Below are 15,457 nucleotides of genomic sequence, written 5' to 3'. Positions count from 1 at the left end.
TGCCAGGCTTTTTAGAGGCACAGCTTGCAGAGCAGGGAAAGGCTGCAGAGCTCACTGCTCTGCTCTCACTGCCTGCTTTCCCAGCAAGTCCAGCCTGACCATTTTGCTAATTCCCAGTAAGAGCAGTGTCCCTGCTAGCCAAACACCTGTGGTTAGAGAGTGCAGAGCCCACTGCACCTCTGCCCTCTGTGAGGGCCAGTGCCATTAAGGGTTAAATTGTTTCCAGCTCATTATGCCTTGGAGCACTGGAGCTGGAAATGTTTAACATTTGCTTTAGTAAGCTTATGGTGGTTTAAAAAAATACATATTTGACTAATAAGGATTTGTTGAATTGGAGGATTAGCTCATCCAGCTGCCTCATACCTCTGTTATTCAGAGCTTGACTCAGAACTGAAAAGTGCACCTGAACCAGGCAGAGATAACCCAGCCCAAACCACCACAAACCAAACCTCAAGCAACACAAACCCACTCTAAGTCTGAAAAACACCCAACTATGTCCCCTGGAGCAGTCTTTCTTGATTTACATGGTGCAAATACACCCAGGAAAGCTTCCCCCTGTGGGGAATCCAGCAGGGAGCTGGGCATGTGTGTGCTGTGCTCGCAGGCTGACCCTTCCAGTCAGCACTCCTCACTGCCTCAAACCACAGCACTGCCATGCTGCTGCTCCCTGCTAAGTGATTTCTCACTGCAGCTCATGCCCAGCTCCCTCCCCAGAGCAGAGGGGAGGTGGGATTGCTCCCACTGGAGCATGACCCTGTTAGTGCCAGGGCAGGTGCCTGGTGAGCAGCTCTGGCACAGGGAGGAGTGCACAGAGAGCTCCCTCTTGACCTCACTGCAATTAAAATGTCACTGATACTAAACCATGGCATGCTCTGGAGAATACATAAATGGGAAGACACAGGGTTACAGCCTGAGAGCTTTAGCACTGAAATTCAGGAGGGCTGGAAATTGGGTGGAATAAATGTCTTCTTGAAAGGGAGCCTGATTCAAATAGAAAGCAGCAAAACACTTTTACATCCTTAAAACAACTTTTTGGTTTTCTTCTACAGACAGAAAAAGCACAGAACAAATATATCCACTGACCATGGGGATCCTACAGCATGCAGCAACATTCATTGTAGAGCAGGAAAAGCCTGCTGCAAGTTGGTACAATAACTCTGGTTAAATCCTCCTGGAGTTTCAGGACTCAGCACTGGGAGCTCAGCTCCCTGAGCATTAAAAGCACAAATGATCCAGGCTTTGCAGAGATAAGCACAGTTCCAATTATCTCCCATCAGCTAGAGAGGATGTGTTGCTTACCAAGCTGTCCAGCCCTCCTCCCAGGAGGTCCACAGCACCCATCTGCATGGTGCACACTTGGGGCACATTGACAGGGGGCCCCAGGTCCAGGTTGAGGAGGTCGCCCAGGAGATCACCCTGGGATGGGATGACCTGTGGCTGCTCCAGGTTTGTGGTGGTTGTGGTGCCCACGGGGCTGTCACCAGCATCAGTGCTGTGGGGGGAGAAGAAGAAGCAGAAAAGACAAATATCAGTCACCTCTGGTCTCCATCTCCAGGCTCCCAGCATGGGGAAACACAGCAAGAGGTGGCTCAGCAGCAGAAGGTGGTGCCAGCAGCTGCTGTGGCCACTGTCCTGCACCAGGCAGGGCTATGGCATGTGGCTCTTCAGCACTTTGAGCACAAAGGTTTTCCCTGCATTGGATGTGGTTTTCAGCCCAGCAAATGGAATCTTGCAAGGGGTGAATCCTACCCACCCTGAGAATCAGAGACCCCCTCCAAAACAGAGCCATGGGTACCACATGGGCTACAGAACTGAAAAGAAGCATTTCCTACCTCAGAATAAGGTAAAGAGATTATTTCCAGCCCACTGGGACTGAGAATGACATGAAAACACAGGGAATAAATAATCCAGATTTTCTCAGAGATCTAACACTGATAAAACCCTTGAGCCCTTAGTCTAACCAGTGCAAAGTCCACCACTTCCCTCAGATCTAGATTAATCACCTTCTCCGGACCAGCAGCAAGGTCCATGAGTCTTTCCTAATTGAAAAACTCAATCCAAAATTGATTCCTCCCTTCTATCAATAATTTCCTTTCCTCTGAGTTAGCAGGCATGCTAATTACTAGTCTAGAAACACTCATTATACAGCTTCCAAAATTTATCATCATATGCAGTCTGGCTACCTTTTATATCTTCTATATCCATTTGTCACTGAATTTGATAACAAGGAGAGGGTAAAAAATAACTGTAGCTCCTGGAGAACTCACTACAATGTATTTATTCTTTAACTCCAGAGATGCTCATATTTTAGATAATTAAAATCCATTTTATATCCTGTTTCCAGCAGTAACTGAGAAAATGATTTCTAGCTCACAGCTGTTACTGCAGCCAGCAGGTAAGTGCCCCCAATTGCTGTGGGAATTAGTGTCCTGACAAGGTGTTTAACACTGGGGCTGTTCTGCAAGCACTGCAGCTTCTGATTCCGAGTAGCCAAAATTCCCTTATCCTCATTCAGCTATTGAGGGGAAAGATTCAGTGACAGAGTATAAGCTGCTCCCAATGCCAGTGCCAGGAGGAAAAGATGGAGCATAAGGAGTGCAGAGTGAATTAGTTACCAGGCAGCAGCAGGAAGGCTTGAAAGCTTCTTTGCATTAAAAGCTTCAGAGCCCCAATAGCACCAATATTAGCTGTCCTTTCTGCTGCTGCCTTCAGCAGGGAGAGTGCTGAGTGTGCTGAAGTGCTCACTGAAGCATTCCTGAGGAGAGGTGGTGGCTGTGATCCACTCCCACCCCCAGGCTGGGAACAGGAACAGTCTCTCTCAGAGAGGCACATCACAAACCACTCAGCTCCTTCCCAGGATATAATCCCTCCAACACTCCACCCCTTCAACACTTACTCATCCTTCTCCTGATGGAGACACAGAAGTCCCTCCATGTCTTGTGTAACTGCTGCTGCCCCAAAGCCCAACAAGAAATTAGGAAAGGACAAAGCTCAGTTGGTTTGTTTGAAAAAAGCAAAACCCCAGACTTCCACTTGTAAAGAATCTGTTTAAGGAGATTCCTATAAACAACTCTGGATTGTCTTTGAAAGAAAATAAATTAATAAATATGTGGGTTAAAAAGGGCAAAAAGACTTGATATAAGCTTTCCCCCTTACAGTCTTGGGTTTGGCCATGGGAATTGGAGATTTGGCCCTGTGAGTTCAGCTTCCAGCAGTTCCCAGCTGTTGGAGTCACAGGGGATGCACAGCCTGAACCAGAATCAAAAAATTTCTGCAGCCACCTGTGAAACAGGGAAATAGTGACTCCTGCCCAGGTCTAATCAGACTTGCTTCTCCCAGGAGCCCTGTTAACATCTCCCCAAATTTCCAGCTGAATTATGGCTGAGCAGGGGTGGTGGGAGCCACCACAGGAGGAAACACTGCCAAGCCATCAGATTTCTCCCCACCCTCAGGATACATCTGCAGCTCTGTGACACTTGGGCTCGCTGGAGAGGCAGGAACATTTCACCATCTGGGAGCTGTTCAATGGGTCTTCCTATCAGCTGAGAGCTGCAAGAAACCTGCCCTACAGTGCTCTGAATGGAAAATGAATCAATCAAAATGCCATGTAGTGTATTCTGCCAACCAGAACTCCTGCTGGGTTTATACCCAGGGAAGCACCACTCAAGGCAGTGCTGTCTTGACCCTCTTAAACCACATTCATTGTGGACATCTCCCCATTCCCATCAGTCTCTACCACAAGGATCAGCCACCAGAATGGTCACTGGAGTGCAGGAGTTGTACAGAAAATCATTTCACTGTTTCTAATTATCTTTCACTGGGCACCCTTAACTTGCTTTAAACTGATGCAGAAAACCTCAATATTGGGGCCTCTTGAGGTGAGCTCCCACCAGAGAAGCCTGGTGTGCCATTAACTAACCCCACTCATTTTTAAATTTATCACTGCATCAGTATGATCAGTGTGCAGCACGCTCTGCTGAGCATCCCTCAGACCTTCCCCCAGCTTGCACTGCTGCCTGAGGCCTGGAGGTTTGTTTTCTGAGGTTTTTTGAAGCAATGGTTCTGCCAAAGTCAGAAAATACTTAAGGTCAGCAGACTGAGCATGCAACGAGAGTCCAGCACAGAGACACTACATGCAAGAAGATAATAAACTGCTCCTTCAAAAAGCTGAATTCTCTGAGCTAAATCCCCTAAAATGCTATTTTCTATAGTGACCTGGAACAACAGTGTACAGGAAGGCTAGTAACACCAAAAACCAGCTGATTTTGAGACAAATCTTTGATTAGGAAAGGTAGGAAAGTGGCCACTGCTTTTCCTGTCCAACTGGTACATTTGTACTTGCTGATTCTAGGTCAGTGCAGCCAGACTTGATTTCAGGCAGGGAGAAAACAACTCAGCTTCCCAAAGCCAGCCACCACAGAAATAGCTTTAGTTGCTAAGAATAGCAGAGAAGTGGTGTCAGAAAATAGAAAAGAAGCAGCATCGCACTGATTTATCAGTGCAACAGCAAAAAATAGCACTCCAAATGTCACTTTGGGAATATTATTAAGAGGTAAGCCAGGCTACTCTGCCTCTTGCTGGAAAATACACTTATTTTTGTAATTAATACCATTAGTGCAAATAGCAAACTGTTCACCTGAACGAAGGACCATGGGAACAGGCCCAACAGCACCATGGCCCCAGCTGGGACTGAGGCACTGCCTGCTCTTGCAGAGCTGACCTGCTGCCAGAACTGTGATCCCAGAGAGACACTGAAGCACCAGGCAATGAGCCAAAGCATTTCCCCACCTCACAAAGGTCAGACAGACCATGTCAGTCTACCCATCTTTTTTGAGCCCTAACAGTGATGGGGCTTAGATGGTTTTTGCACTTCCCTTGCTTTACAGGCACCAAGCGGGAAAGGGAGTTTTACCAATCCTTCTCCATTGCATGCTGCAGCAGTGAAGGAGCCCTGTAATTTCTGTTCCAGGAAAGTGATGCTGCATTCCAGGAGACAGGCTCATAAAGCTGAGCTGCTGCTGAAGCAAAGCTCCTACAAAATCTTCTTCTGAAAGATGCCTGCTCTCACTCTAGTCCTCCTTGCACCAGTCATCCAAAGCTTCTGCTTTTCTACTCAAATTCATGTCAAGACCACATGTCTTCTCAAAAAACATCTCAGCTGCTCCTCACCCAGGAACTTTGATACCTCCTGTGTCTTCTGACCCAGGAACTTGGACACTCCACAGCCAGAATTACATTCTTCAATGAAACAGCCCCTATGCAAACTACCAACAAAACTCCTCTAGGATCTTTTAAAAGAAGATCTTGGCATCTTTTGGACTGTTTGGTAGAAAGAAACAACCAGCCCTGCCCATGATCCCCAGGGCTGCCTGAGCTCACCTCCCATGGTGGATTGGCAGGTGCTTGCGGTGGATGCCGTGGCTGCCCTCCACGAAAGCGTTGGGTGGTTTGTGGTACACAGAAGCCAGAGACCCAATGTGGCAGATCAGCTCATCCAGCAGAGTTGGCTCAATCAGATCAGTCTCCTCAGAAATCAGTGGCTTTTCTGAGAGCACCACTTCCTTGGCAGTCACTGGATCCGTGGAAAGAAGGCGCCAGTAGATGTAGCCACGATCCCGCAGGTCTGGGTTGTCAGAATCCTGAGACAAAGCAATGCATCACTCACAGGTCTCAAGGCAACTAAATCTGTAATCACTTTATTCTTCTGGATTAAAAATCCCCAACCAGCCAGCAGCCACAGCTACCAATTTCAAAATGATGTTACAAACTGCTTGTTGAGATGAACATCTTAAAATTAAAAATGAGAACCAATGTATTAATGCCTGGCTTCCTGCTCAGCTGGCCAGGGAGGAGAAATCCCAGGATTTACACCCCACAATTGGCCCCAAACCACAGAGCTGGCAACTCCTTCCAAACTTTACTGCCACTAAGTGTTAGGAGAAATCCAGAGAAAAGAGCATGACTGGCAATGACTCGTGCACACTAAGAGCAGACACACAAAACTGCATAATGATCCAAGATTCCTGGAAATATGACTTACCCAAGGCACTGCTGGACAAAAAAGATGCTGCAGAGCCACATCTTAGTAAGCCATATTCTTTATAGCAAAAGAGATCTTAATTTATCCTGCCTTTTAGTTATCTAATGAAGTATGGAGAGATGCTAATGATACACACTTAGGGTACTTCATCAGTTCTCCAGCTGTCAATAATACCCTTGTTTTATTGCAGATACTTTTGCCTTTGCATGAAGTGCTAATTATTTCTCTCGTCTTTGAGCAGCTCTGCCCAGAGCAGCAAAGTGACTGGGGATGGTTTGCTGATAATGTTCTAGGGAGAGGGAGGTGCTGTGGTTTTATGTTGTAGTGAATTGTTCATGGAAACAAGAGCTCAGATTTTTAATCTTCATATCAGCAGAACAGCAGGAGAAATGTTAGAGGTTTTTTTCCCACTGATAAAATTCCAGCAAAATATTGTACACCTTACTAGCCTTTCTCTTGGCATTTCCTTTTCTCTTCTGTGCTCTCACTGCTGCCCTGTTAGAATCTGCATCTGCCATCTGCCTCAAGACATTCTCAAACCTCGTCTTGGAATGAGACTGAGCTCAGCTCATTTTGCTCGTAAGGACCTAAATTAATCTCTCTGTTGTCTCACACATTATCTCTGCAGAGCTGGTTTGGTTTGATGGTAGAATTGTGGACTCTTTACACTTTAACAATCCCTCCCAGACTCTGCACTCAGGATCAGGCAGGGTTTCTGCAAGGGCACACATGAAAGGCTACACTCTCCTACTTGCAGGCACCTACAGGTTCAAGGCTGACTGTTTCTTCTCACAGCCAAAAAAACACACTGGAAACTGGTAAACCTACTGAAAAAAGAGGCTCAAATCTCTCTCAATTTCTCTCCTCTCCAGGGTCTGCATGCACACCTGTGGAGCAACACAATGAACCCTGGCTAGCCCAGCTCCCCACCCAAGCATCAGCAATGGGGATGCAGAGGTCTGAGACCTCAATTCCCATGTTTCTGCCAGCCCCAGCTGCTCCACTGCTATTTTTACCAGAGCTGGCTGGATGAAGCTGGCTCCTGCTACAATCCCACCTGCAGTCTGCTGTGCAGACAAGCCCCGAGACACTCAAAGTGCCACAATACCTAAGCTGGGGAAAGAAACACACGTGTAATTACTCTCCCACTCAAGTGAAAAACACCATCTCTACCTAGAAATCAGACCTTGAAGCACAAGGTTTTTTAATGTTTTACAGCCAGTTATCCTACACTGACTTATTATTCATATAAAATACAAAAAGCCAGACTGAATCAACATTTGTGACAAACAGAGAAACAAACCCAGACGCCTGTTAAATTCTGAGGGTGCCATTAAATGTTTTGTGAGTCAGCACAGTGGGTTTTAGCACTTAGTACCTTTCTTCTGTTGGCTCAGGCAAATGATACAGCATGCCCTTGGCCCACTCCTCTCTGAAAAGCAGCTCAGATCCTGCCTAATAGCAGGTTTTGAACAAGAAAAGCAGGTCATGGGTTTGTTGCTGCTGACCAATGCAACTCCGCAAAGGAATGAATAAAAATTTTAAGTGCAGTAAATCCACAGCCATGATTTCCTGCAGCCGAGGATCAAAAAGGCCAGCTGATGATTGACTCCAGGTTTTCTGCTCAGAAACAATCACAGCCCATTCAGCTGGCAGACTATTTTTATCACTTGACACAGCAGGTCTGGAGAGGAGCTGGCTTTTTTGGGCACTTTACCCCAGTCACTGCAGCCCAGGAGCGTAGGAAGATCAGCTGAGCTCTTACCCAGCCCTGCCACCAGGACATCACCTCTGTCCTCTAGAACTACAGCAGCTGTGTCTGCCAGCTCGGGCCCAGCCTTGCCTGCAGTGATCTGAGCTCATAACTCAGCATCTCATGCATAATGAATCCATGATCTTAACCCACTGCTACAGCCTCCAGCAAAGCTGCCACATTGGCTGACAGCATCCAAGTACAAAGGCAAAAACCCCAAACCTCAGTTCTTTCTTTTTCATAGCACTGCTTAAAGTTTGCTGTTCACAGAACAAAGTCTCTGCCAGGCTCTTTGCCTCTGTTATAGCTCCAGATGTTTAACTGGAAGCCACCTTCAAGGAGAAGGAATTTTGGTTTCTTCATAATTCTACACTGTCCCTAACTTGCCATTCAGTGAGTGAATGGGGAAGGAATAAAATAAAGATAAAGCAAGAGCTAAGAAGGAGAAAGCAGATTCCAGATGGTAACAGGCACAGAGCAGTTTTTAAACAGAGTTTCTTTGGGAGAGAAGGAACACCCTTGAATCTGATCTGCTGCAAAGCTGCCTGGCCTGGCAGCTGGGAGACACCACACAGCAGGCCAGCAGAGTGTCTGCAGGGCTCTGGGTCACTGGATACCTTGGCTTACCTGTGTGGCCAGGCTGAGGACCTGCTGTACCAGCTCCTGTGTCTCAGAAGGCTTTTTCAAGAACAGCTTCACTATTGCAGTCAGGAGGGTGAGCTGCACCTAAGAGAGAGGGGCACAGGAGAGATTAGAAATTCCTTTACTGATATTAAACATGGCTTCAGTTTCCTCACAGCATGACACTAATCTTTGCCAGTGAAACCCAGTAGAATGAGACTGACTCTTGTCTGTTGCAAAACACTTTCACAGAGAAGTCCCTGAGCAGCAGGCTGAGGTTTGTGTCATACCCCATCTCTGTCTAAGTTCTGGTCCCCAGTACAGCCATTCCCCCAAGACATATGCAACCTCTGGAACCCCCTCTTGTCCTCCCAAGATGGGAATTTTTGGAGATACAGACAACAAAGCAAAACTGCATATTCCCAAGAGTTTTATTTTAGCCCAATACTGAAGCTTTTATTGACAAGTATTGTCTGACCACTGCAACAACATTTACTGTCCATCCCATAAACACACTGCACGAAACACTACAGATAAAATGCACATTGCAACTTTTACCTGAGTGCTTTCATCATGGAAACCCTCCAGGAAACTCTCCAGCAGCTCATCTGCATTGTCAATTCTTTCAGCATATTCACCCACTATCCAGATCATGGCAGCTCTGGCATCTGGCTCATCCAGGGAATCCAGGTTCTCACACAGAGTGGCAATGATGCTCTCATACCTGGTTTGTCAGAGTACAGGTGGATCACTGGGATGAACTGGACTTGTTTCACTCCATTTCTGCCCACATCATTCTGCAGAGAATTCTGCTCTGAAGTCATGTCTTGTGTTTCTACACAACAAGCAGCATTTCATTCAACTTTTTTTTTTCCTCCCAAAGCTGAGCACTGAGATCTCACAGGGTCACTGCAGTTTAATCCATCAGCAAGACCACCCAGATGTGGAGTTCAAGATAAAGCTGCCTGTTCTGTTCTGTCTGCTAATGGGAATATTTGATCCAACAGTTCAAACCACGAGTCTGAATCAGATCCTGCAGCCTTGCTGGAGGCTCCAGCCTGGTAACTCTAAACTGGGTACTGCATTCCCCCCAAGGCTTTATTGTAAACCACACCATATCCCACACTAATTTAGCTTCCCTATTCCCATGTGAGGGTAGCCCCACAAGCAGAGACTGACAGCAGAAATTGCCAGGGAAGCATGCAGATGTCCCATATTATTTTTTTAGGTGATCATGAAGTCACTGCTGAAAAACACTGTTGCAGTTCTGTGGCTGAGGAGACAAAACCTTACTGCAGAACCAAGACAAACTGAGTTCTGCCCAAGCCAGAGAGAACACTTGGTGGGAAAAGCCAGCTGATTTGTTTAGCACAATCTGATTTGTTTACTGAGTTCTGCCCAAGCCAGAGAGAACACTTGGTGGGAAAAGCCAGCACTGATTTGTTCAGCACAATCTGACTGGATCTCAGACCATGGGAGCCATGAACTTTCACAGCCCTGTATGAGGAGACTTGTACACTTCATGGATTTCTAGAGGGGATTAAAACCAGAATAGCTTGATGCTGTAAATCTGGTCAAATTTTCCTTCTGGCACCCTCTGCAAGAACTTTACTGGCTTTTGATCCAGGCTTCAGTATGGAGTGGTGGGGAAGGAAAACCTTTCAATTCAAACTAACAACAACCCAGGCTGACACCTCATTTAGAGCCAACACCTGAATCCTACCAAACTAGGAGTGGGATCACTGCTTCCACCTTTGCTTCAGAGCCCTGCTGAGCTGAGGTCTGCTCTATTCTGATGATGGCAGCCAAGTGCTTCCCAAAAAGCCTAAGGCTACTTCCACCTACTTGTTGGGGTACTTGCGGAAGATGTCCTTGATGACCACGATGGCCTCCTGCACCACGTAGTTCACCTTGGTCTGGATGAGGTCCAGCAGTGTGCTCACACAGCGCTCTGCAGATTGCTGAAGAGAGCAGAAAAACACAATTAAAAAAGCTGAAGAAACACTCTTGCTCCCACAGCACATGCTGAGGAACAGGGTATGTGTATGAGAAAAGGCCCAGAGGACAAGAGCTACAAACTCTGTCCAGAAATGAACTACAGGGGAACAAAAGGTTGTTACAGTGGGGACACCAGCTGGCTCCAGCTCCTCTAGAAAGTAAGAGAAGCAACTGTGCCAGCAGAAAGTTGGGTCACCACACGAGAAAGCTTGAGAACATCATCTACACTGCTATTTGTACCACTCTGGGGCTGGTACAGGCCACTGAATGAGCTCTCTGGGCCCTCGCATGCCAGACAATCAGAGCTGGCAAAGCTCTGACAGGGACTACAGGAAAGTTTCTAGCAAAGCCAAAGAAAACAGTGCTGTCAAAACCAGCAGCAAAAAGCAGCTCCCAGCAGCAACAAGTTCAGTATTTTTGGGGTGAGGTCACTAACAACATGTGAAATGTACAGCTAAAAATAGAAGTTCAGCTGCTCCTAATGCAGCTTTCAATTAATTAGTTCAATTCACAGGCACTGCAAGATAACAAGGACTGGACACTGTCATGCTCCAGGAACCAGGAGTGGAGTTAGAGGCAGATAATTCAGAGAGGTCTATTCCCAAACAGCACAGCGAGGCAGGACATCACAGGAGCAACCAACTCCAGCAGCAGAGAGTCTCAAATAAGGGCAGTGATTTGGTTATTAGCAGAGCACACATGAAGCCTCATTACACAGCTGGTGATTAATGTGAGAAGCAGACTGCTCCCAACACTGCCTTTGGAACACTCATAAAGGATTCAGGCTGGAGACAAACACTGTGGGGCACAAACAACAGCAATGTAGGTGGATTTTTCAATTCCAGTGAGTTAACAGCTCCCTTGACTTACAGAGCACTTAAAGGCTGGGCAAGAGGAGGAGGAGGAGTGAAATGGCATTTTAGTCACAGGAATCAGTTCTTTGAGAATGGGCAAAAATCTCAAGGACAAACCTCAGAAATTTGGGTCAGAGACTAAAACCTTCTGGCAGTTTCCTGCCCTTCTGGGTATCTCACACAGGGCTTGTCAGCACAAACAGGCTGACATGATGATCAGCCAAGGGAGATCACCACAAACCAACACTTTGCAAACTGGCAAAAGTCATAAAACTCTCCCCTGAAATTCACATCAAACAGAAAAAAAAATTCCAATACAATTGGTGTCAGAGAGGCATCACGTAAAAATGGGTGATTGCTGTAATATTCTTTTATGATACCTCTCCCTTCTTAGCTCTGCTTTATGGGTACTATGGCACTACAGAGGCATTGAATGGCAACCTGACCATGTCCTGCTCTGATCCGTTCTGCTCCAGAAGGAATTTGAGGCCGTGACCTGGAAGACACTTGCACTTCATGAGGACTGACCATGGACCTGGCTCCACACACTGACCTGGCTCACAGTCCTTGCAAGAGAGTCCTGCTCAAAGTCCTTGCAAGAGAGATGCTTCAGAGCTTCAAATTTCACCTCTTCATCTCAGTAGCTTTCATCTGATATTTCAACAAGTGACCTGATGGGGGTAAATCTGTGCCACATCAATTCTGCAGAATCTACAGCACCAGTCACTGCTGGCAACAAGCAGTGCAGCCCTGTCAGAGCCTGCAACTAACAGAGCTTTAAGAACTGTACAATTCAAGAAAAAGCAAATTAAAGTTTAGCTTTCTTTTCTTTAGATGCTTTGAAGAATAATTTCTTCCAGGAAAAGCAAAACATCCACTTTGAAACACACAGCCATGATTTTTAGCCAAAGAGTCCCTTGGAAAGTGAGCAGTGGTGGGCACAAGCCCAGAAGAGCAGTCCCTCTAACCAAACCCATCTCAGCTCACCCCATTCCTTGTAAACACACTGCTTTTTGAAGGTGAACATCCTTGGGGACAGCAGAGCTCTGCAAACTGATGAAAGAGTGCCTCAACTCAAACAGCTTTTAAGTTGGAGTGAGGAAGGACAAGCAACCAATGTCAAAATTGCTTTGTTTTTCTGCAGAAACCAAATGAAAGCCCACAAGATTATTGAAGTAGCGCATAGCACACTCAGCCATAAGCCTCAATGATTTCTAAGAACCAGGCTGCTGGCAGAATCTCTTGGAAACGAGACAAATATCCCTGTAAGACGGCTCTTTCTGCTTCTCCTTTGCTCCAGAGGAATCCCTATCTTTACTGCATCCACTTCATTTCCTTTTCCCACAGGAGTGCTGCTTGTTTTCCTGAAAACCAAAGCATGGCATGATGGCTTCTCGTGATGCTGCCACTGGAGCAAACCATTCCACAAGGCAGACAAGTGTAGCTGCACCACAATTTGCTGTAGATAAACCCAAGCTACCTCTGAGCTCAGCTATCAATAATCCAGCCCTACCCATGCAAAATGTTTTGACATCCCCCCAAAACAATGTGACTGCTCAAGCCTGGGCAAAATCTTGCTACGCAGTGTGGGTGTTGGTTCCATGTTCCAAACCAGCACCTGGAGCAAAGGGAACACCACATTTGCTTTGCAGTGCACCTCTCAGCAGACAAATTTATTTCTGTCTCACTCTCCTAGGAGTGACAATTAGACAAAAGATAGGATCCCTGAAGGCAGAGCTGAGGTGCTCTGTGAATCCTCGTTCATCAACAGCTCCCACTGGCTGTGTCCTCTGTCAAAAATGAGATTTCTGAGCTTTGGGAACTTGGACACTGATGGCTGTGAGGATGCTTTCCCATTAGTCATAACTCACAGTGTAAACAGCCTCTAGTAAACACAGATGCACTGAGGACAGGGATTAACCTAGGGATGAGGAACAACTATCATGGTATCTCTTTAAATCTAGTTCTTGTCAGAGCAGGAAACAGACCTCACCCTTAGCAGCAGCATCTTCAATGGAGCAGTGCCAAAAATCAAGGTTAAAATTACTAGTGGAGAGGCACAATTACAATTGAGGGTCATTGGGGCATTATTACTAGTCCTTTGCTTATCAAATGTGACTGTTGTGGTATCAGGGATGGGGAAAAATGTGGGAGATGAGGGCAGGACAGGGTAAAAACTTCTAGAAACACCTTGATGCTGCAGGAATACACCACCTTCCATGTGCAACTAGGACAGGCACAGGGCCAAATCCTAGTGAGAAAGTCCCTGCTGAGAACTAAAACAAATTCCCACCCTGCCAGCACAGCACTGCTACAAAAAGCACTGTCACCAGCTCCTTTTAAACTTCTCTGTATCCCTTTTCCATGCTCAGGGAGGTTTTCTACAGTCACAGCTGTGGCTCCATCCAGACAGGTTCCTGCCTGGATGCAGCATGGAAGGAGTGCTCTGGTATTTTGAAGTGCAGATATGAAATAGAAGCAGCAGCCCCTGCTCCATTGGGCCATGCTTCAAAGACAGCCCCTGGCAGTGACAAACCTTTGAGAGCTGAAGGAAGGAAGAGAGAGCTGCACAGAAGGGCAGCTGATTCTCTCCAGAGGACAGAAGTTGGTGTCCCCTGTGCACAGGCTTGCAGTGGTTTAGCTGAAACAAGAGAATCCTGTGCACTGACACCACACTAAGCCAGGCATGATTAGGTTATTATTTAAATCTGCTGTCAGGCAATGCTCATGGGAACACACTTGAGCAAAAGCTAAATGAGCTCAGCTGAAATTAGAGCACTTTATGTGACATTTTGCACTCAGTCATCAGTTTACTGAAAAGTACCAACACCACAGCACAAATCTTCCCCCTCTTCACAGGATTTCTGTGCTCCTGACAGGCATTTCAGATTCACTTACAGCAAAATTAACAGACATCACTAAAAAAACAATATTCTATTAGGAGCACTTAGGTGGATGTTCCACTGGCAGAGGACATTTCAGACTTGTTTTGGATAACTGCAGAGGTTCCTGGGAACTTGTTTGCATAAGCACTGAGGTAAAAGAGAGCACACTCCAAATGAAGCCACAAGTTATATGGATTTACGTAAGTAGTCACTCTGTTTGTATAAATTGCATTTAAGTGCCCCAAATCTCTGCAATTCTCTGCCTCTGTCTCCTGTTCTTCTGACATAGAAGGAAGGGATGACAAAATGCTTCATAATACTGAGTTTCTCTATACAATATCTTCTTCTTCTCCCTTCAAAAGGTCAGGCCACAGCTATCAAAGGATTTGGATGGATAAGTGGTCATTGCTCCACTAAAGCAAATGCAGTAAAATATTCCATCAAGGATGAATGACCTGCCTTGCTCTGCCTCCAAGATGAGGAGCACCCCACCCCTCCCATGATGTCCTCACAGCTCACACCCTGCTCAGTGCTGCCCTGCCCATAACCAGGATGTATCCAGGCCACTTGAGGGCCACCACCGAAATTGCAGCACCATGGAAATGAGGTGGCAAAGCCCATCGTTGTTTCTGAAGACAGGGAACCACAGAGAACCTCCAGGGTGAGATACTTGCCTCCACCTTGATGGCACAGCGGCCGATGGCTCGCACGGCCTTGCGCACGAAGTCGACGTCCACCTCGGTGGCGTATTCCTTGAGCTCTGCCAGGACCTGTGGGGACACCACACCAATGTCAGCTGCTGGGGATGCTCAGAGAGCAGCCCACACTCACAGGTGATGCTGCTTGGGCACCAGAAGATGAGCAGGATATTCTTTCACAGCTGCCACACACATCCAGCCAAACTCTGCCATCAGCCCCCTGCTTTGGTTACACCGGTGTGTAATCCAAACTGCTGTGGGTTACACTTGGTGTAGGCTGGACAAAGTCAAAAGGTGGCTTGGTCTTGATTATTTTCAACCCCCCTGAACAAGAGCTGAGGAAAAATCAGCCCTACCAAACTACAAGGTTTCTAGTCCTTCCTACACTAAAAGACATTTGCTGCGTGCAAAGCTCTCAGCAACAACCATTTCTGATTTCTCCTTTTCTGTGCTGAGATGAACCTTTGGATCCCTGGTGAATCCAAACAGAAGATGCAGAGGAGATCTGAGGACACCCTGGAACATCTATACACAGATTAATAATAGCATGAAGATACTTCCCCTTGTAAAACTAAGATTTATTATTTTGTCTCAGTGTTTTTGCTAAT

At 46.5% G+C, this 15,457-nt stretch overlaps 1 protein-coding gene across 4 annotated transcripts in view; it reads right to left on the bottom strand.

The window, feature by feature from the left end:
- The window catches only part of AP2B1 (adaptor related protein complex 2 subunit beta 1), a 77,019-nt gene that overhangs the window by 34,213 nt on the left and 27,349 nt on the right, over window positions 1-15,457 (bottom strand). For all 4 annotated transcript variants that reach the window (XM_041482463.1, XM_041482466.1, XM_041482465.1 and 1 more), the window contains exons 9-14: window positions 14,826-14,921; window positions 10,260-10,375; window positions 8,973-9,138; window positions 8,421-8,519; window positions 5,380-5,639; window positions 1,300-1,492 (exon numbers count right to left, since the gene is read on the bottom strand). In XM_041482463.1, the coding sequence (XP_041338397.1) occupies window positions 1,300-1,492; window positions 5,380-5,639; window positions 8,421-8,519; window positions 8,973-9,138; window positions 10,260-10,375; window positions 14,826-14,921 (930 nt within the window). The remainder of the gene's footprint in view (window positions 1-1,299; window positions 1,493-5,379; window positions 5,640-8,420; window positions 8,520-8,972; window positions 9,139-10,259; window positions 10,376-14,825; window positions 14,922-15,457) is intronic.

Source organism: Pyrgilauda ruficollis, unplaced genomic scaffold (genome assembly GCF_017590135.1).
Source record: "Pyrgilauda ruficollis isolate IOZ18807 unplaced genomic scaffold, ASM1759013v1 scaffold59, whole genome shotgun sequence".
NCBI classification, from domain to species: domain Eukaryota; kingdom Metazoa; phylum Chordata; class Aves; order Passeriformes; family Passeridae; genus Pyrgilauda; species Pyrgilauda ruficollis.
The sequence above is the reverse complement of the archived record's forward strand: the minus strand, read 5'-3'. Positions and strand labels throughout refer to the sequence as shown.